Raw genomic sequence first — 22500 nt, 5'->3', positions numbered from 1 at the left:
AACACTTCCATACCAGTTGCCGAAGTAACCTGCATCGAGCCAAGATATTGTGCCTTTAATACTTTCTTTGGTTCTTCCATTGGCGTTGGAAATGATTGTGCTGTAATGATAAACAATCGTTCTTTCTTTTCTCTCTTTTTAATTATTATTATTATTATTATTATTATTATTATTATTATTATTATTATTATTAATTATCTTAATTTAATTATGATGATTACTCACTGACTAGGGCCTGTCCGTTTCTGTGAAAACGCCGATGTTCAGTTGGTAAATTCGTCGGTCTCGTTGCCAGGCTCGTTCGACCATTGATGTCAACAGGCTTTGCTAAATTCTGATGTTGTGATCGTTCGATCATAATCTTCTTACATATGTCACGAAGTGTATTTGCGATCGTACGTGCTGGGATGTCGCAACGGAACACATGACACATGTGCTTACGAGTTGATCTGTCTCTTGCTACATAAGCAAAGTCCCTTGACAAATTTAAAACAATTGATTAATATTAATCTATCCTTTTATTCATTTTCTTGTTTTTTTTTTTTTTCTTTTTTTTTTTTTTTTTAATTCTTTTAATAATTAACAATTAATTAAAAAGTTTATCGTAATGTTTATCTCAAGAGTTGAATTTTTTCTTGTCAGTTATTTCAATGTGTCAGATAAATCAATATTTACCTCTCACTGGTTGAGTTCGTCCAAAAGATTTTTGAATTGGACATGTAACAAATGTTCATTGATTAATATCAAAAAGAATTTTCTAGGGATTTTTCATTAACTAATTTCTTTTTGTTTTGTTTTGTTTTGTTTTGTTTTCTATTCTTTTTTTTTTGTTTTGTTTTGTTTTATTATTATCGTTGTTGCTATATAGTTGTTATTGTTGTTGTTATTGTTGTTATTGTCGTTGAATACAACTTACCGGCAGTGATCTCTTCCAACACCCCAAACTCTGACTGTGTGAATTGGCTGAGTGTTCAGTACCGTAAGATTTTCTGGATCGATTAGTTTTAGGGCTCCCTCGTCTAAATCCATGAACAAATCTTTTCCCTGTAATGTTTCGTTAAACAAATTTTTATTATTTCTCTAATGTTTTTCTTTTCTTTTTCTTTTTCTTTTTCCTTTTTCTTTCTTTCTCTCTTTTTTTTTTTTTTTTCTTTTTTTGCCAATTTCAACAACAATCCTTCCAATAAACATTGTCAAATTTCAACATTCAAATTAATCCAAATATTTGTCAAATTTCCAAAATTTTCTCTTTTAATTTTCAACAATTTCATTTTCACCTTGCGACACTTTGAAACTTTCAAATTACCTAAATTCGCGCTGCAAATTTTCAAATGGACGATATACGAATTGTTGGCGATTAACAAAATCAAACGATTGCAAAAAAAAAAAAAAAAGAAGAAAAAAAAGAAACCAAAAATCTTACAAGATCTACAAATCTGCAATCTGCAGAGCTTTTAAAGAAATTGTTGTCAACAGATCGATAAAAAAAAATTGCGATTACTCCACCTTGTTTATTTTTCTCTCTCTCTCTCTCTCTCTCTCTTTTTTTCAAACAAAATTGTGGTTACACGGACTGATGGTAAAAAAAAAAAAAAAAAAAAAAAAAAAAAAAAAAAAAAAGAAAAGAAATTGCAATTTGCAAACTAAACCAAAATAAAAAAGAAGAAGAAAAAAAAAAAAAGAAAATTAATATTGTAAAATCCTCGGATCAGAGATTGTTGAAATTTGCAGGTTCTGAAAATTGTCGAAATTGAGAAAATCGATCAAATTTAAAGGAAGAAAACAAATTTTCTTCGATGAACGATTAAAGCTGAAGAAAAAAAAAAAGAAGAAAAAAGAAAAAAGAAAAAAGAAAAAAAATGAGAAACTTACATCACCCCATCGTCCAACGACATCGAGTAGATCATTTCTACCGAGCGATAGATCAACGATACACTTGTTAACCGCTTTGCTAGATCTTTCAGGCGTTAGATCCTCCTCAGCAATTTCTGTCCAGCCTAACGATCGTACGGCGAATCTAATCGGCTTATCCCTACCCTCAGAATCGGCTCTGGCTGGATAACTTCTTCGTCTTTTCAATTTGATTGATAGAAAAAATTAAAAAAAAGAATTGTTTTTTTTTTCTTTCCTTTTTTTTTTCTTTTTTTTTCTTTTTTTTTTTTTATATATAAATACAATCAAGTCAATCGATAAGAACAATTAATTAAGAAAATATTGATCTTACTTCAGTGCCAATTCGACCTTCCTTTTGTTCTCCAATTCCTGATCAAGAGCCGAGCTAGTGTTGCTACGTGTTACGGTATTAACCATACCACCGAGACCATGAAAATTATTTATCTGCAAAAACAATGACATTTATTTGTTTTTGAAGTGCCACGTACAAAAACAAAACAAAACAAAACAAAAACAAAACAAAAAAAATTATACAATTTATCAACGTAGATCACTATCGCTAAAATCCCAACTTTTACGCAAGCTCCCACCACCTGCTGCCCGTCTACTTCGCTTAACCCTCTCACCAAAAAAAAACAAAAAAAAAAAAACAAAAAAAAAAAATCAAAAACAAATCAATTGGAAAACTCACGCTATCGTTGTCCTTGACCAAGCTTCTGCGATTCTCGGTTTTGTTATGCAACGGCGCTTCAGGCGGTTCCCTTTGAATGTTTCCACTTTTAACGTGCCAGTAATAAGGGCCATTTTCGTCTGAAAGAAGGAAGAAGAAGGAAAATAAATATAAAAAAAAAAAAAAAAAAAAAAAGAAGAAAAAAGCAATAAGAGGATCTCGTTAGAGATCTAGTGGACGAAAAAAAAAAAAAAAAAGTCCACTCCTTTGCCTCCCGTTCTCGCCTCGCCCCGTCCCCTCCTGCCCGCCCCCACCCCCTTCCAAAAGAAAGAAAATAAAGTAGAAAAAAAAAAAAGAACAAATAATTAGAAGGGATATACCTTCGTGTTTTTGCCAACCGGGCGGCAAGTTTTCATCCTTGTCCTCGGAATCATTCGTGTCAACGTCGTTTGGCGCCTTGTCCTGAATATTATTTTGCAATGTGGAATTATTTTTTTGATCCTTCGGCTGTTTGATCCTCCGTTTAACGGGTACTGCGTAAAGCTCGCTGTTCAAGCCACCCTCGACATGTGGTACACCACCCATCTCTGTTGTTTCGTTATCGGCTTTCTCGCAATAACTAAAATATCGAAATAATATATATACACACACACACATATATATATATATATATACCTGTCAATAACTTTACTATGTAATTTTAACAGTAATTATTGGAGAAAACAATCACGTGCCGATAGGATCGTTTCAAACGTTTCGGTTTTTTTTCAAATTTTTTTTTGTTTTTTTTTTTTTTTCATTTATATATACATATATAAATATATTCAGGCGGCTCTTTGGCTGTGGAATGATCGAATCGATCGGACCAAATCAACGCAACGCCAAGCTAAAGGCAAACGTATATCAGAATGTATCCAAAAAAAAAAAAAAAAAAAAAAAAAAAGAAAAAGAAAAAAATTCATAAAACACACAAATAACAATACAAGGCCGATTACTACTATACATTACTATGCAGGATATATAATAGGTGACCTCGGGATAATTTGGATTTGGTGGAATGAACATTGTGATTGCTTTTGGTCGAAAGTTAGGTTCTTTTTCTTTTTCTCTCTTTTTCTTTTTTTTTTTTTTTTTTCCTGGCTGGAATAGGAAAAGAATGGGCTGCGGAATTGGTGGGATACATTTTTGTCTTTTACATTTCTCATCGATCAGTCACCACAAAAATAAAATCTCATATTTAACGAGCCACGATGCGAGTCACAACAACGGATTGCATTTTTTTTTGTTTTTTTTTTTTTTCTTTTTTTATAGTCAATGCCGCCATCTAGCATCACTTTTACCAAATAAATTTTAATTTTTACGAAACTCAAAAGGCGATGCATTTGTACACACACACACATATATATATATATATATTTTTTTTTGCGTTTTTTCGTATACATACATGTAAGTATACATACGTATGTATACACACACACACACACATATATATATATATTTCTTTTTTTGTGCACTTATGCATGTATATATATTTTTTTCGTGCACTTATATACACACCTATATATATATATATATATATATATATATATATATATATATAAAATATATATGTATGTATATATGAAAAGCATATGCTCTTATTTACTGCAGCAACCAAATAGACAGACGTTGAAGCCACGTAAGGGAAATTTTCTTCGTAGCGGATGGGTTTCAACCCAGACAATCGATATATACATATATAATATGTAAATAACAAAATACATACTACGAAAGAATATACACACACATACACATATATATATATATGTGTACACTCACACATACCCACACACACACACACACACACGCACACACACACACACAATGCTCTCGATCGAAGGCAAGTACGAACAAGCTACATCGTACCTACGAAAGCTATTTACTTTGCCAGGTCAACTAAAAGCGGCGGACACTTTATTGATCCGCCTAGCTCTCGAGAAATCGATCGCTCTTTGCAAGAATGAAGAAAGAAAGAAAGAGAGAATGAAAGAAAAAAGAGAGAGAGAGAGAGAGAGAGAGAGAGAGAGAGAAATAGAAATAGAGTTCAGAGAGGGACAGAAAGAGAAGGAAGAGAGAGAGTGTGAGAGAGAGAGAGATAGGTATATAAAATCAAAATAAATATAAATGAATAATTGAATGAAGAAGTTAATAAATTAATAAATAAATAAACGATATAAATAAACAAGACAATAAATAATTAATTAATTAAATAAATAAATAAATAAATAAATAAATAAATAAATAGCTTTAATCAGCTATTGATTTGGCCAATAATCATTGTGATAATTTGATAATAAATGAAAAAAATTACTGAGTAATATTATTTTAAATATTATTTAAGATTCGTTTATAATTAATTCGCATATTATTACGGAAATATTAATTTAATATATTATAAATAATAATCGTATTATTGTTATTAATAAAATACATTGTTGTTCGAAATTTATTAGTATTGTAAATGTCTGTCTTTCTCTCTCTCTCTCTTTTTTTTTTTTTTTTTTTTTTTGATATTTCTTATCAGTACTGTATTATACCTATGTATTAACTATATTTATACGTAGGTATAGTTATGAAATAAATCAACACTAATGATATTTTACCTTTAATTACAACATTAGTGCTAATTATTTTTTTCCTCACTTTTTGTTTTGTTTTGTTTCGTTTTTCTTTTTTTTTTTTTTTTTTTTTTTTTTTTTAATACTATAATATTTCTCAATAATAGCACAAAATATCAGTATCGTTTATTAGTGTCGTATATATTAGTGTTGTTAAATTTTTTATTTCTTTAGTACTTCCCAGTGTCAGTGAAATTTTCTAAAAAAAATTAGAAAAATTATATATACATATATGTATATATATATATATATTTTTTTTTTTTTTTTTTTATTAGTGTTCCATGATAATACTTAGAGCTAGAAAAATATTAATATCGTTCATTAGTGTTGACTACAATTATATATTTTATGTCTTTCATTTTTTGTAAAAATATTAGTGTCGTATAATATAAATAAAATCGTCAGCAATACTTTTTATCATAATATTTTATAATATCAATAAATTATTAATATTATTTATTAGTGCTTCTATAAGTATAGTAAACTTTTTAATTATCCACATTAGTGTCGTATATCACGTTATTGTTGTTTATTAGTGTTGTAATGATATCAATGAAATACTAATGACAATTCGCATTAGTGTTTTGTTTAGTATCAGTATAAAAAAAAAAAAAAAAAAAAAAAAAAACAGTCAATTATCGTTACGTAAACATTAGTGTTACACAATGTATTAATAATGATTCTAAGATTTTTATTTAGTATCTTTTAGTATCGATTATAAAAGTTATAATTATTATCGATTAGTGTTATAAATTGCTATTGACAAAATTTAATTATACTTTATAAGTATAGTCGAGATAAAAACGTTATTATTTTTTTTAATTAGCGTTCTTACGTTGCACTAATAAAATACCAATTACATTTTCATATTCGAATATTATTATCACAGATTTAAATCAATCAATCAATTATATTCATATTATTAATATATATATATATATATATATATAAATGAATACATCACAAAATTTTGACAACACTTATTGGCCAATCGCAAACGGGAATGCAAATAATAAGCAAAACAAATTAATTTAAGGATAATTAGAAAGAGATTGATGGATAAATAGATATATAGATAGAAAGAGAAAGACAGAGATAGACAGATACAAAGCAAGCTGAATCTAATAGAGAAAAAGAGATAGAGATAGAGATAGAGATAGTTAGACAGAGAGAGAGAGAGAGAGAGAGAGAGAGAGAGAGAGAGAGAGAAAGAGAGGTAGAGAGAGAGAGAGAGAAAGAGAGAGAGAGAGAGAGAGAGAAAGAGAGGTACGATCGAGCTTATTCGTACGTACATTCTCGTAGCGGATATATCCGCAGCGTTGATGGTAGATCCTGTTTGCTGGAGCAAAGAAGAAGATCTAGGTGGTAGGATCGATGATGACGTAGACGTGGAAGGCGGCGAGGACGACGGGGACGATGGTCGAGGATTCCCGTTGAGGGTGTCGTCGACCAAAGCTGACTCCGTCACACCCTCGCTGCTGTACCTAAATCAGTTTTCGTAAACCCCAATAGAAGGATCTAATTGTCTTTTAGTTTCTTCTTTTTTTTTTTTTTTTTATTTATTTTTGTATTGTTTTTTATTTTTTTTTTTTCTTTTACTTTCTTATCCCTCATCGAACAATATAATACACACACATATATATATATTCCTTATGGATTTCATTGAATCTCTCATACACACAATTCTAATTCAATCACACCTTCATCCGATTCCTTCACCCAACACTATTATTTATAATCCTTCAAATATTTTATTTATTATAAATTCAATAAGAAAAAGAGAAATTTGCGAACGTCCAAATCATATCTAAGAAAAACTAATTGCTGTCATGTAGTAATGATTAAACAAAAGAAAAAAAAAAAAAAAAAAAAAAGAAAAAAGAGAGTACAAAATCTATAGATCAATAGATCCACGATTGTTCCATAGACCCCTATGGATCATTGTACTTTTATCGTGATATTTCGAAGTAATATGTTGTAATTGATATCGTTTAAGGTCTCTTTGATGCGTTCCAATTCATTTCTAACGACGTATATATATATATATATATATATATATATATATATATATATATAGATATTTAAAATATTATAGATATTATATAAAAAATAGAGACGTCCCATGGATTTAATTGCGATCTTGGATTTAACTGCATTATAATTGACGATCAACGATCAACAATCGAGGGACAACAGATTAGTATACGTTCGCGAACTACGTGTTGAAGTAATTAAAAGGATTAACTTGACACTCTCGAGGACAGACTAACACTGATCTTATTCTTGAAAAGACTATAATATGGTATTCACGTTAATCAGGCGTTAAAATTTTTTCTTTCTTTTTCTCTCTCTCTCTCTGCGCCCACCCAGCCCACCATAGCCCCATCCCGCCCACCACAGCCCACCCCACCGATCATAGCTCACCCTGCCCATCCCACCGATCATAGCCCACCGATCATAGCCCACCCTGCCCACCATAGTCCCATCCCGCCCACCATAGCCCCCCACTCGCCCATCGTATCCCACCCGATCAATGTTTTCGAACACTTACGACACAATATCGTGATTTGTAAAAATATCTACAACAATAAAAAAAAGTCAATGCAAATGTTAAAGTTGCAAAAGACTTACAAAGACACATTTAATTATATTTCTTTTGTACGGATAGATATAAAGGGTTAGGTAGGTAGATAGAGGTAGATATTGCTTAAGGGGTTCAAAGGGATGAAATTTTACACCGATCCTTTTTTTGTTTCCCGATAGATGCAACCCCTTCTTTTCTTTTTTTCCTTTTTCTTTTCTTCTTAACTCGCACCATTTTACCTTCTCTCTATTTTTCTTTCTTTGGTTTTATTTATTTATTTATTTATTTACTTTTTTTTTTTTTTTAGGACACTGTAGCCATCACGTTCGACCATAATATCGGAATTTCCAGCAATGTTACTAGGATATATCAAACACACCGAGTTAAATGAGACTATTTTCCAGTTGGTGAGAAGGATGCAGGGATGCAGGGAGAGAGGAGAGGAAGCATTTGGGTTAGGTGAAATTGGCGATATGCCAGAAAGAGGTTTTAGGGTTGATAGAGTAAGATGGATAAAGATAGAGATAGATAGATAGATAGATAGATAAAGTGAGAGAGAAAGGGGGGGAGAGGGGGAGGATTTTATGATATCATCAATGCGGTTCAACCGCAAAATTGATCGATCAATCCCATTGATAATGCGGAAATATAATGATTTTGAATTTGGTGTAGGGAATAGTTTTTTGGGGGTCGACCGTTTTGGTTGTTACATAATAGAAATAATCTGTTATTTTACAGTTTCATTATCAACAACGAAGCCGCAGCACAGTGATACCAATCAACGATGTTATCAATCGTTTTTGAATGAGATAGACAAAAAACAAAAAAAAAAAGAAAAAAAAGATAACAAAATCATCCAATGAACGAACGAATATCAACAAATCCGTAATAACGAACCAATTAATGATCTTAATTCGATTATGGAGAAAAACGAAAGAATGAAAAAAAAAGAAAAGAAAAAATAATTAAAAGGAGAATTTCTCCAAAGTGATTATACATAAATCGATATCGTTGACGATAGTAAACGTAGTCCCACGTGACTTCAAACGTAGACAAGTTTAGCGTAATTAGAGGACGGTAATTAGCGCTGAGTCATAAACTCTCAAGGCCAATTGCACCGACCAAAATCGGCTGAAGGGGGAGACCGCGAGAGTCCACCTATCATGTACGTTTACTCTCTATATGTATATATGTTTATGTATATATATATATGTATATATATATATAAATACATATATACATACATACATGTATATATATGTATATGAATGTATGGACGTGTGGGTTTACGTCTCGTAACTTTCAGTCAGGTGTAATTAAACCCAATTAGGTCGTAAGGCGAGATACTCGCGAGGCACCTGTCCGTATGCAGTAAATTACACCACACGAAGCCCGTTATTTATCCCATCCTGTTGAAATCATGATACTTTTCTTCTTTCTATCTTTTTCTTTTAAACTTTTTATTTTTTTTTTATTTTTTTTTTTTTTTTTTTTTTTTTTTTTCGAGCGGTTGACAGGGGTTGGAGATTAGGCCATCTTGGATTTTTCGTTTGTTTTTTTCTTACTTCTTGTTAAAATTAGAATATCGGTACTATTAGGTACTACGTTATAAGTTCAAAATTGAAGAATGATCAAGATTGATGGTGTAACTATAACACCCGAGAGGTGTTTTGGGTTTTTTCTTTTGTTTTTTTTTTTTTTTTTTTTTTTTTTTTAATTTTTTTCCGGGTTCTTGATTTCTATGAAAAATATCGTAATATCTGTCTTCGTTATATCGTACTTTTCTTTTTTTTTATAATTATAATTGATTAACTTAATGAATGACATTAATTAGTTTTATACGATTAATACGAAACGTGTCAATTTTTAATTCGTTTTTTCAATTTTTAAATAAGAGTCAATTCGTAAATTGTACGGGATGTATTATTATTAGTAATTAATAATTTGTTTTTCTATATCCCAAAGAAAAAAAAAAAAAAAAAAAAAAAAAAGAAAAAGAAATTAATTATTATTATTATTATTATTAATAATAGAAAATAAAGAATAATAACGAGGAATAAATAAGAAAACAAATTATTACTATACTAAAAAAAAAAAAAAAAAAATCTTTTCTCAATATAGAAAGAAAAGTCGTATAAAATTTTTTCAAAAATTATATACACGAACAAACAAAAGCAAAAAAAAAAAAAAAGAAAAGAATATATGTACAATTATATAAAATATATTTTTCTCTTTTAACAAATTCAACAAATTACTCATCGAAAATCGTATAAAATCCAATCTAACGTCTAACGTCTAACGAAAAAACGAAACAAAACGAAAAGTAAAAAAAGAAAAAGGAAGAAGGAAGAAAGAAAGAAAGAAAGAAAGAAGGAAAGAATGATGAAAAGAGAAGATAAAAGAAGAAACGTCGTAGATGAAAAATTCGATAAAAGGGAATAAAGGATAAATGGAGTGATTAATAAAACGAAATCAAATGAAAAAAAAAAAAAAAAAAGAAAAATAGAAAGAAATAATACGACAGAGTACGAAAAAAACAGAGATCGAATACTACGTACAATGGACAAGCCATTTATCGAAGCCAAATCGAAGATGGGTTCACTACAGATGGGGGTGGGTCACTTAGAGGAGAAATAAAAAAGAAAAAGAAAAAAAAAAAAAGAAAAAAGCAAAAGAAGTAAAAATAAAAGAAAGAAGGAAAGAAAGAAAGAGAGAGAAGAATGGAAAAAGAAAGAAAGAAACAAAAGATGAAAGGAAGAAAGAATAAGCGTAAAGAAATATCGGTGGTGGGCATGGGTGGGCAGGGATGGGTCAAAGGGTGGGCAGGAAGGTGGGCAGGTTGGTTCGAATTTTAGAATGTTACAAAGAAGGAATGGAAGGTGGAGTGAGATCTTTTTAAACGTGCAGAGAGTCAACTAGCCGATAAGACATACGCCAGTGCCGTATCTGTAAAAGAGAAAACCTGAACTCTTCACTATCTCTCTCTCTCTCTCTCTCTCTCTCTTACTCTCTGTCTTTCTCACTCGCTCTCTCTTTCTCTCTTACTCATGAGGGTCGAATGGAAGGGTGCGGAATAGCAGGGGTAGTTTAGGGGTGGGTGGGGGGTGGCTTCGCCGGTAGTATGTATTGATCGAAGCGAAGAGAGGAGCACCCTCTCTCTCTCTCTCTCTCTCTCTCTCTCTGTGTTACACTCTCTGGTTCTGGCTCACTTTCTACGGACGCCCACGTACACTCGCCCTTTCTCTTTTCCTTCTTCATACAATTCTATCCGTCCTTTTCTTTTTCTTATTCTTTTTCTTTTTCTTATTCTTTTTCTTTTATTTTTCTTTTTCTTCTTCTACTTCTTCTACCGTACTTCTTTCACTGTACTTCTTCTTACTTTTTCTTGTTCTTATTCCTTTTTATTTCGTTCCGGGTTTTTTTTTTTTTTTTTTTTTTTTTTTTTAATGATTTTTTGTTCTCTCTCTCTCTCACTCGGTCTGTTTCTTTTTTTTGGTCTGTTTGTTAGTTTTTATTTTATTTTACTGTTTTTTATTTTCTTTTTTTTTGTTGTTCATTACGTTTGAAGGTTTCTTCTCATCGGACGAAAGAGAGAGAGACAGAGACAGAGAGAGAGAGAGAGAGAGAGAGAGAGAGAGAGAGAGAGAGAGAGAGAGAGAGAGAGAGAGAGAGAGAGAGATAGAGAGAGGTGGGCCCGATTGACACCCAACAAATTGCATCGTTAGCCCGATTTTACGAACCGTGCCAAATTTTATCTGATAATATTGTATTATTCATTCCTCTTTCTAACTTTCTATTTGTTTATGAGAGCGAGATAAAGAGGATTGAGGGGTGAAGGTGCGGCGAATGATGATTTGTTCTGACGCATCGTGACGATCCTTTTGTCTTACGGATGTTGCATTGAAATTTTTCTTTATATATATATATATATATATATATATATATTTTTTTTTTATATGATATTAATAATAATAATAATAATAATAATAATAATAATAATAATAATAATAATAATAATTATTTATACATTCATAAAAATGTTGTAAATATACAGTAGTTGTTAGAAATTAATTAGAATTATCTTTTCTTTTTTTTTCTTTTTTCTTATTTTCTTTTTTGTAAAAATCTTTCAGACTCTTTAACAATGCGATTACATTGAAATATTTTTGCGATCTTCTCATTTTTTTTTTTTTTTTTTTTTTTTTTTTTTTTGTACGACCACATACATACGTAAATCGTTTTCATTAGAGATTAAATTAGAGTCCCCTTTTTATTTTCGTGATAAGTGACATTTTTTGCGTTGAAATAATTTGCAAATTTTTTTTCTTTTCTCTACTTCATTCAAGATGTCAAACTATCGACACAGTACTTGCAATGATATTTATACGTATCGAGGATCATATTAATTCTATTGTTTAGAAAAATTCCCGCCAGTCCATAAAGCAAAAAAAAAAAAAAAAAAAAAAAAAAAAAATAATAATAATAATAATAATAATAATAATAATAATAATAATAATAATAATAACACAAGGATCTAATCGTTTTGAAAATATAGAAATTCACTGACACGATGGATCCATTGGATTTTTTCGTATTTCCTTTTTTATTTCTTTCTTTTTTTTTTTTTTTCTTTTTTTCTTCATCATAATGATCGAACGTCTAAGAGGATCAAGTTTAAATGAATATCGAAAGGACAATAACCGTGGATCTAAATAGAGTTCGAATGTAAATTAGAAGGCGTTAAAAAGCGTTAGATTCTAAGCACGCACAAAATTCGTTCGGGCAAACGAGCATGAGAGGTGTCGTCGTCTCTCCCCCAACCCACCCACTCACTCACCCTGCCCCCTGCCCCCTGCCCCCTTTCAGCTTTTGATCGCGTTTTATCGCATAAGTTAGATTAAAATCTTAGAAAAGGGAGAGAAAGAAGAAGATGAGAGTCTTACCCTTCGAAGTACTCCTCCTCCCCCTTACTACCCCCCTCTATCACCCACCCATCCTCTGTTCTCTTACCACTTTGTCTCCCCACCTTCGTCTTCGCCATCAGCAACACCATTCCTTTGAAAAGTGGAAGAAGTAAGAAAAAAAAAAAAATGACGAGAAAAATTAGCGGGGATAAGAGGGGATAGCGGAGGGAAGGAGTGAGGGTGAGAAGGGGGATAGGGAGGGGAAGGTTGAGATGATTTTAGAGTTTCGTATATTAATAAAAAGAGAAAGAGCGAGAGAGAGAGAGAGAGAGAGAGAGAGAAGGAGAGAATGATCGTAAAGATAACGATTAGAGAGAGGGGGAAGAAAGGGAGGAGGGTGGGAGACAGAAAAATGTAAAATCAATGAAAATTAGGAATAGAAAAAAAAAAGAAAAATAGAAAAAAAAAGAAAGAAAAGATATTCCTTTGGAAATATATCAGAAATAACAGAATAATTGGACGAATGTTAGATAATAGAAAAAAAAAAAAAAACAAACAAAACAAAATCATTGTTATACAATATTAGAAATATAAAAATCATTAGAATAATAATATATTTGAAGTAGAGAGTTTATTAGAAAATGTTTGGTAATAGATAATTCATTGGAAAATCTATTTGGAAGTAGAAAATTCATTAGGAAATATATATTGGAATGGGAAAATTCATTAGAAATAGATAAATCGTTAGAATGTAGAAATCGGATATAATCAATGTGAAAAAAGTGTTAGATATGTTGGTTGATAAAGTCGATGGGAAAAGAATGTTAGAAATGTAAAAGAGGAAAGGCCATTAGAAGGATATTGGAAATAAAAGAATGTTAGAAATAATTAGAGAAAAGGCATTACGAAAAAAAAAAAAAAAACCAAGAATTGGACGTAGTAAAATCGTTAGAAAAAAAATATTAGAAATTGAAAAGGAAAAAAAAGAAAAAGAAAAGAAGAAGGAACGTAGTCATTAAAAAGAAAAAAAAAAAATATTAAAAATGTGGAAAGGGAGAGGGGTTGGAGGAGAAAAGTCATTAGAAAGATATTAGAAATAAGAAAAAAAATCTCATGAATTCGAGAATTAAAAATGAGACGCAATCCTCTCTTTCAGGAGAAAAAAAAAATATATATTTTCTATTCGTTTAACGAACGATTATATTAGAAACGAGCAAACACCTTTATCATTCCCATGGGTACATATGCCATATGATAAGTAAGAGAAAAACGACAGAGATAAAAAATAATGTAAAAATTCCCTAGGACTTCATAAAGAATGTTTTACTTATTTTCTTTTCTTTTTCTTTTTTTTTTCTTTTTTTTTCTTCCTTTCCTTTCCTTTTTTAACCAATATCCTTCTCTATTCCTTCTTTCTATTCTTAACCTTCCTTTCTTTTCTCTTACGAAGGAATGCTAATCAAAATGCACACGTCATCACTCTTTCTCTCTCTCTCTCTCTCTCTTTTTCTTTTCCATCTATTTATATAAAAAGAACACTGTTACTGTAACATAAAATTTTATAACTTAAAAGGAAAAAAAGAAAAAACCACCATCGACATACACCTCTTCGTAATCCCTTTTTGCGTGGTCCGATAAAAAAGGAAAAAGAAAAAGGTACGAGCAAGATAGAGAGAAAAACTAAAAAAGAAAGAAAGAAAGAAAGAAAGAAAGAAAAACGAAGAAAAAGAAAAAAAGAAAGTTTTCCTTGGCAAATAAAAAGAAACCTATTATCCTTTTACCCGTATTAAGTCATAAAGATATATTTAATATGATAATTATGACGATAAAGGTCAACCTATAACTAACATTTCGTAACTATCGTTTTAATCTTAATTACATCTGGGTTAACACGTTCCGTGTGTACCACCGGTGGTACACGTTAAACTCGGCCTTTAGAACCGCGTGTACCACCGGTGGTACATGCAGTTTTTTTTTTTTTTTTTTTTTTTTCTTTTTTTTTTCTTTAGTCAAAATATCAAATGGCCTGAACGACAAGTCAAGCAAAAATGACACGGAACTTGTTAATACATCTCTCTTTTTTTTTTTTTTTTTATATATTTATATACGTAATATATAAATATATACTTTTATGTACAATTATATTTAATTATATTTATATTATAGATACATATATATTTTTAAGGATGACTTTTCTTAAGAAATTTTTACGAAAAAAAAAAAAAAAAATACATTCGAAGAACAATCCGACCAATGGCGAAGCAGTGCGTTTGATCCTAACCTAACCTCTCGATCATCTTACTTAATCTGTTTTTTTTTCTTGTTTGCAAACAAAAAGAAAAAAAAGAAGAGTAATGATAAAAGAAAAAAAAAAGAGAAAAACGAAAAAGAATACATTCGAAGAACAATCCGACCAATGGCGAAGCAGTACGTTTGATCCTAACCTAACCTCTCGATCATCTTACTTAATCTGTTTTTTTTTCTTGTTTGCAAAGAAAAAGAAAAAAAAGAAGAGTAATGATAAAAGAAAAAAAAAGAAAAAATAAAAAGAAGAATAATAGTGCAAAAGAAAAACGTGGATACAGAAAAGATGTATCCATAATTTAGGTAGTTCGTGGAAGAAAAGTAAAGGCGAATATATATGTGTATATATATATATATATATATATATATATATATATATATATATATATATATTAGGTACAATAATGGTGATACCACGTGACACGTTTCTATGTAGCTATCTCCCTTTCTCTTTCTTTCTCTCTCTTTCTCTGGAACATTGAGAAATTACTTGGACCAGACATACCGGAACAAAGTCGTGATGAGTCACATGCACGCGCACGCTGTTCGATCATAAATCCTTGAAATGGAATCCTTCTCCCTTCCCTTACGTCCCTTCACCTCAATATGACCACCACTATACCCCCACCACAGATCAACCCCCTTATCCATTCCACCCTACTTTCTTCTTCTTAGGTTCTCTTAGTTCTTATAGTAATTTTTATAGGACATAATACGATAGATCCATAGAAACTTGATTAGTCTTATCATATCTTTCTTTTTCTTTTTTTTTTTTTGCATATTAAATCCTTCTAATATATTTCTAATATATACATATATATATATATATATTATTGTTAAATATTATATGTTTATGAAATATTATTATTATTATTAATATTATTAATAATAATAATATTATAGATTTAATATTGATACATTGATTAAAATATATATATATCAATCATTGGATAAAAATTTTCTTCGATTTTGTATTGTACTTTATGTTCAATGTGAAATTGTCGAGAGATATGGGAGGAGACAGAACAGTGGTTCTCAATGATCGATAATTTTGTTAATCTAATTCGTACGAATAAGTCGTTTTTTTTTTTTTTTTTTTTTTTATTCATTTTTTCTTTTCCTTTGATAATTTCCTCAACGTACAATCGAATCCTATCGATGTCATGCGTTAAATCGAAATTTCACGTTAAAATAGCAGTGATTCTCAATCGTCGCTGAATGCTTTTTGGTAGTTCAAATGAAAAAATAATTTGGACGAATAATTTCGAAGATGAACGAAGACGATTATTACCTTTATCTTTTGAAACGCCGTGATATCCATTTAGAGTGGGTGGAGGTTGGACTCAGTGAGTGAGTGAGAGAGAGAGAGAGAGAGAGAGAAAGAGAGAGAGAGAGAGAGAAATATCCGTACACCTGCTGTTATCTTAGTGCAGGACGAGAAGAGGTTCTATTACCATTAGAGCACCTAATGCTTTCCGGGTGTTAATGGAAAGCAGAGACGTTCGAAACTGTGTGCATTAGACGATATTCCACCACATCCCTCCGCTCTTTGCCTACAACCCCTAGTGAAAATCGTCAGGGATCTGGATATTACGTAGATCGTAAAGTCAGTTACGTTAAACGATCCGAGACACTTCCTAATTAAATATTACTCATTAGAAAGAAAGAGAAAGAGAAAGTGAGAGAGAGAGAGAGAGAGAGAGAGAGAAAAGAACGAGAAAAAGAAGAAAGAAAATTTTATCTAATTTCAGATTGTGTCGTCTCTCTCTCTCCTTCTCTATTTCTCTCTATCCTACGTCTTCTTTTTCCTTTCTTTTTTTTTTTTTTTAACTAGAAACACGTACGCAATCGTCGTTAAAATAGCGTGCTCTTTTATGGAAGATTTTTTGATGGAAGAGTAAAGAAAGAACGAAAAAAAAAAAAAAAAACAAATGGACCTTACACAATGTCATTAAATAATTATCAATTATCGATCGTTAATGTGTATGAGTGTGTATATATATATATATATGCGTGAGCGTATGTTTATAAAATAATATGAAAAAAATTTCCTCTTTCCCAGTATTATTCTCATTTCAATATCAAGCAAAATTTTCCTATGATTAATTTTTTTAATCGACAAAGAATCAATCTCCATTCGAACGCGACAGTTAATTAATCCTTTTATATCTTCCTTTCTTTCTTTCTTTTCCTTTTTCCTCTCCTTCCCTCTCACTCTTCATCGCTCACTAACTCTCTCTCTCTCTCTCCCTCTTTTTTTTTTTTCCTTTTTTTTTCTTTTTTTTTTTTTTTTCTAAATTTCACTCTGCGTCATCTCGTTCGAAAAATTGAGATCCTTATATTTTCGAACGTTTGACGATACTTTCATGCGAGTCACGAACTAGAAGTCGTTTTTTTTTCTTCCTTTCTTTTTTTTCCTTCTTTTTTTTTTTTTTTGGTTTCATAACGAGTCGTTGAACGAAATAATACCGTTTTCTATCTCTATGTCTATCTCTCTTACTCTCTCTCTTACTCTCTCTTACTCTCTCTCTCTCTTTTTATTTCTCTCTCTCTCTCTCTCTCTCTCTTCCCCTTTCTTTTGGTTTCAGCAACGTTTGATCTTTCTCCCAGAAAATTCGAATTTTTGATGGCCGGCCACGTCTCTCGTCGTCGTTCACTTCAAAGCTGAAAGAGACAGTGAGAGAGAATGGTGGGGGCAAGAGAGAGAGAAAGAGAGAGAGAGAGAGAGAGAGAGATAGGGAGGGAGAGAGGGAAAGAGTTGGGAGAGAGAGAGAGAGAAAGGAACAAGCTTTTTCTCATTGTTTCCAGACGATATGAGAAAGTATAGAAGGAGATAGAGAGGGGGAGGGACGGGGGATAGATTATGAATGTCCAAACGTGAAAATAGAGATATATAAAAGGAAAAGGAGTAAAATAAAATAGAAGAAATAAAAAAAAATGTGAGAGAGAAAGAGGGAGGAGAGAGAGAGAGAGAGAGAGAGAGAGATTGGTAATCTAATTTTAGAGACATGAGATTTTTAAGATGAACAAATTAAATTATTTTCTCTTCTTTTTCTTTTTTTTTTTGTTTCCTCATATTACTGATTCATTGTTCAATTAAAAATATAATAATAATAATAATGACGATGATGAATGATATTATAAATCTATTAAACAAATGCAATATATATTTATTTAATTAAAGACATAATGAAAGGGAAATAAATTAGAGAAGAAAAGGTAACAAATTTAAGCATGTTAATAAATTTATAAAAAATAATGTCAATAATATTCATTCAAAAAAAATTAATAAAGATAATAATAATAATAATAATAATAATAATAATAATAATAATAATAATAATAATAATTGATAAAATTTATAAAACGTACAAATTATATTATAAATATATTAAAGAAAATAATAAAAAAGAAAATAGAACGAAAAATCAGTACAAAAAAGAGAAAAGAAAAATTAACCAGAAAAAGAAAAAAAGAGTAAATAAAATAACAATAATATAACAACAACAACAACAGCAACTGTTGTACCAAGATTTCATCATCAAATAAACGAATTCCAATACATTCAGCTAAAACAATAAATAAATAAATAAATAAATAAATAAAAACGAAAAGGAAAAAAAGAAGAAAGGAAAAGAAAAAAAGTGAAAGAGAAAGGGAAAAAAAAAAAAAAAAAAAAAAAAAAAAAAAAAAAAAAAGAAAAAGCAAATTCGTTCGTGAAACATTTTGAATATTTAAAATGGTGGAATACATTTCGCCTGCCGACAAAAATATTGTCTTCTTCGTTTTCGTAAATTAGAAAGGCATCGATCTAACACGTATCCAATGTAGAATTTTGTAAGGAAAGGGAGAGAGACGAACCACTGAGAAACGATCAAAGGAAGGAACACGGAGATTGGTTGAGGGAACACGTCAGGCACAAACTTAAAAGAAAAAGACACACACACACACACACACACACATAGAGAGAGAGATAGAGAGGAAGAGAGGGACAGAGGGAGAGTGAGTGAGATCAGACGCGTGAAGTGGATTCTAATTTTAGAAGGTAGGATCGTGTTCGTCTGCCGATGATAGTCGAGCACGGGGAGAAAGTGAATCAAGGTACGTCACGATTGAAGAATATTTCCAAGGTCCTTGACTTTTTCTCTCTTTCTCTCTTTTCTCTCTCTCTCTCTCTTTTCTTTTTTTCTTTTTCTTCTTCGCTCTTTGAATCCATAAAAAATTGTTTTTTTAAAACCCCATCCCACCTTGCCCGATCCCACCTCACCTTGCCCGATCCCACCTCACCTTGCCCGATCCCACCTCACCTTGCCCGATCCCACCTCACCTTGCCCGATCCCACCTCAACTTGCCCGATCTCACCCATTGATTTTCTTCTTTCATCGATTAATTTCTTCTTCTTCATCATCTTAAAAAAAAAATAATAGTTTTCGTTCTGAGAAATTCTGTTCTCCTTTGTAAATACATTTTACACCCGCTATAACGTTTCTTCTTCGTCCATCTTTTTTGTCACTCTTTTTTTCTTACTTACTTTTCTTCCTTTATTTTATTTACTTTTGACTTTGTTACTTTCTTTTCTTTTTTTCTTCTTTGCCTGATAATTCGTAGTCGTAATATAAGAAATTTTTCATTGAGAATTTTTAATTTTTTTTTTTTGCGTTGTCTTTCTTTCTTCTTCCCTAAAAATTCAATTTTAATAGCGACGAGACACGATTAACGAGGCAGTGAACGATGAAGTAAGTGTTTTCGAAAGAGAGAGAGAGAGAGAGAGAGAGAGAGAGAGAGAAAGAGGAAATACTTTGACAAAGTGCAAACTCAAAGTACTTTACAGAGCATTCGGCTTTAATTAACGATTGTCGCAAAACTAGAATGGCGTCAAGTGGTTTGACGAGGAGGAATGAACGTGTAAGACAGAGATACACGATAATATCGCGTGCGCGCACGTGAGAGAGAGAGAGAGAGAGAGAGAGAGAGAGAGATTTTGATACGTGACAAGTTACTACTTCAAAACTCATCGCTGATTCGATCGATCTATAAAAACGTCAAATCGTTCTAACATTAATCTCCGAACGATCTCCGATTAAATTCGCTTATCGTTTATGCTCGTTACAAAAAGAAAAAAAGAAAAACGAACGGTGAAAAAAAAAAAAAGGAAAAAAAGAAAAGAAAAAAAAGAAAAAATAAAAAACAGGAAAAAGATTTCTCGATGACGAAAGAGGAGAGAAAGAAAAAGAAAAAAGAAAAACAAACATTTGTGCGCGCGACTCGTCCGTTATGGGGGAACAGAAAAAAAATTGAAATGTCGAGTTTGACTCGACAAGAATAAAAATTATACATATAAAAAAAAAAAAAAAAAAACAAAACAATACAAAAAAAAAATTGAAATGTCGAGTGTAACTTGACGAGGGAAAAAAGAAAAAGAAAATAGAAGAAAAAAAAAAAAAAAAAAAGAAGAAAAATCGAAATGTCGAGGGTGACTCGTCAAGAACAAAAAAAGAAGAAAAAAAGAAAAAAAAAAAGAAAAGAAAACAAGGAGCAAAATAAAAATGGAAATGTCGAGTGACACTCGATGTAAAAGTTCAAAGGGTATAAAATAATTCGATTGTTCGTTATTATTAAAAAAAAGTAATAGAGAAGAGAGAGTGAGAGAGAGAGAGAGAGAGAGAGAGAAGTAGCTGACTTAAGTATAATATATTGCACGTGCATGGTGTGCAATATACAAAAAAAAAAATATCTAAAGAGAGAGAGAGAGTGCAGTGAAACGATCCAGCGTTTTATACGTAATAACGTAGCCATGCTATAGGGTAGCTTTTATCGACCATCCCTTCGTTTCCCTTTTCACCCTACCTCAACTACCTCCTCCTCACTACCAACTCACCCCTCAAGCTACCAACTCACCTCTCTGTGTCCCTTGCATCCTCTGGTATCCACCCTCTCTCGTGACGTTCTTTTCTCTCTCTCTCTCTCTCTATCTATCTATCTATCTATCTATCTATCTCTCTCTCTCTAACTGTCCTTTGTATAACTATATTTATAAGTGTGTACGTAGACTACTTCGTACACAGAACCCTAACGTTAAGCAGAGAAGGAGCACAGTAGAGTATACTATGAAGGATTTCACCTAAAGAACCTCAAACTACCCTCTCCTATCCTTCTTACCCTTTCCTATCTTCCTATCCACCCTTATATCCCTCCCTCTTACCCTTGTCCCAACCCTCATCTCTCTTTCTCTCTATGCACAATCTGCATTTACGTATGACTCGTTGTTTAAGTATTCCATGCGGGAGTTCAGTGATGTTTTATAGGCGTTTACGTGAAGCCCTCTTTCGTAACGCACAAAAAAAAAAAGAAAAAAAAAAGAAAGAAAAGAAAGGAGTGAAAGAGAGAGGGAGAGAGGGGGAGAGAGAGAGAGAGAGTTTTGTTGTAATCGTTTCGAATCGTAATTCGAGTGGGTACACGTTTTCCATTTTAATTATTTACGCATTAACACGAATTTACTACGCGGATGCCATAATCGGGAAAATAAATCTCTTGTTTTTCCTTCTCTCTCTCTCTCTCTCTCTCTCTCTCTCTCTCTTTTGTTCTCTCTCTCTCTTTTTTCATTTTTTTCTTTTTTGTTTGTATTTATTTATTTTCTTTTTTTTCCTTTCTTTTTCATTTTTATTTTAATATCATTGCACATCATTTTAAATAATTCATTCGCGATAATTAATAGTAATAATAATAATAATAATAATAATAATAATAATAATAATAATAATAATAATAATAATAATAATAATAGTGGTAGTAAATATTAATTGATTTTTTTTATCAATTTCTAAAAAAGTGTGCAATATTAGTGAGGTTAATTTTTAAGGGTCGATTAGAAGAATTTTAAATGTTCATAAATTAATTAATTAATTTTCATAATTAATTGATTATCGTGAATATCTAATAATTGTAATATATATATATATATGTATATATATATAAATATATATCAGATAATTAAAAAAAGATACGATCGATTAATCGGGTATTGATTTTCAGATCAAACAAAAAAAAAAAACAAAAAGAAAAGAAAAAAAAAAAGAAAAAAAAAGATCAAACAAAAAAGAAAATGAACAAAGAAAGAAAAGGAGAAAATAAAACATTGGACGAACATACACAAAAAAAAAAAAAAAAAAAAGAAAATAAATAAATTATCGTCATAGAAAAAGGAAGCATGAAAAAAAAAAAAAAAAAAAAAAAAAAAAAGAAAGAAAAATAAACAAACAACGAAAACGAAAAAAAAAAGAACGAAAAAAAAACGAAACAAAAACAAGAAAACATTGGACCAGATACGGACAAAATAAATCATCGTCATTGGGAGTTTGTGATGTTTGGCGTGAAAAAAAAAAAAGAAAAAAAAAAAGAAGCGGCTGGGGGAAGGGGGGGAGGGCGGTGCAGGGACAAAAAAAGAAAAAAAAAGGACGGAATCGTGTCGCAAAGCGACACAGAGTGAAA

General features: G+C 30.9%; 1 protein-coding gene across 8 annotated transcripts in view; it reads right to left on the bottom strand.

Moving 5' to 3' along the window:
• Positions 1–22500, bottom strand: part of LOC118446592 (protein Fe65 homolog) — a 147677-nt gene that overhangs the window by 4311 nt on the left and 120866 nt on the right. For 7 of the 8 annotated variants that reach the window (XR_014983574.1, XR_014983575.1, XM_035877455.2 and 4 more), the window contains 8 exons: positions 6513–6704; positions 2944–3182; positions 2585–2703; positions 2225–2337; positions 1873–2071; positions 917–1044; positions 226–476; positions 1–100 (listed from right to left, as the gene is read on the bottom strand). The exon at positions 1–100 is cut by the window's left edge and continues 103 nt beyond it. Coding sequence is in view for 6 of the 8 variants with exons in the window: in XM_035877455.2 (XP_035733348.2) it covers positions 1–100; positions 226–476; positions 917–1044; positions 1873–2071; positions 2225–2337; positions 2585–2703; positions 2944–3182; positions 6513–6704 (1341 nt within the window). In the remaining 2 variants the exon portion in view is untranslated. The remainder of the gene's footprint in view (positions 101–225; positions 477–916; positions 1045–1872; positions 2072–2224; positions 2338–2584; positions 2704–2943; positions 3183–6512; positions 6705–22500) is intronic. The other variant, XM_085664102.1, reaches the window with a different exon arrangement.

Source organism: Vespa mandarinia, chromosome 25, assembly GCF_050613455.1.
Source record: "Vespa mandarinia isolate Hongniang chromosome 25, ASM5061345v1, whole genome shotgun sequence".
Classification (NCBI taxonomy): domain Eukaryota; kingdom Metazoa; phylum Arthropoda; class Insecta; order Hymenoptera; family Vespidae; genus Vespa; species Vespa mandarinia.
This window is presented reverse-complemented; position numbering and strand designations above follow the sequence as displayed.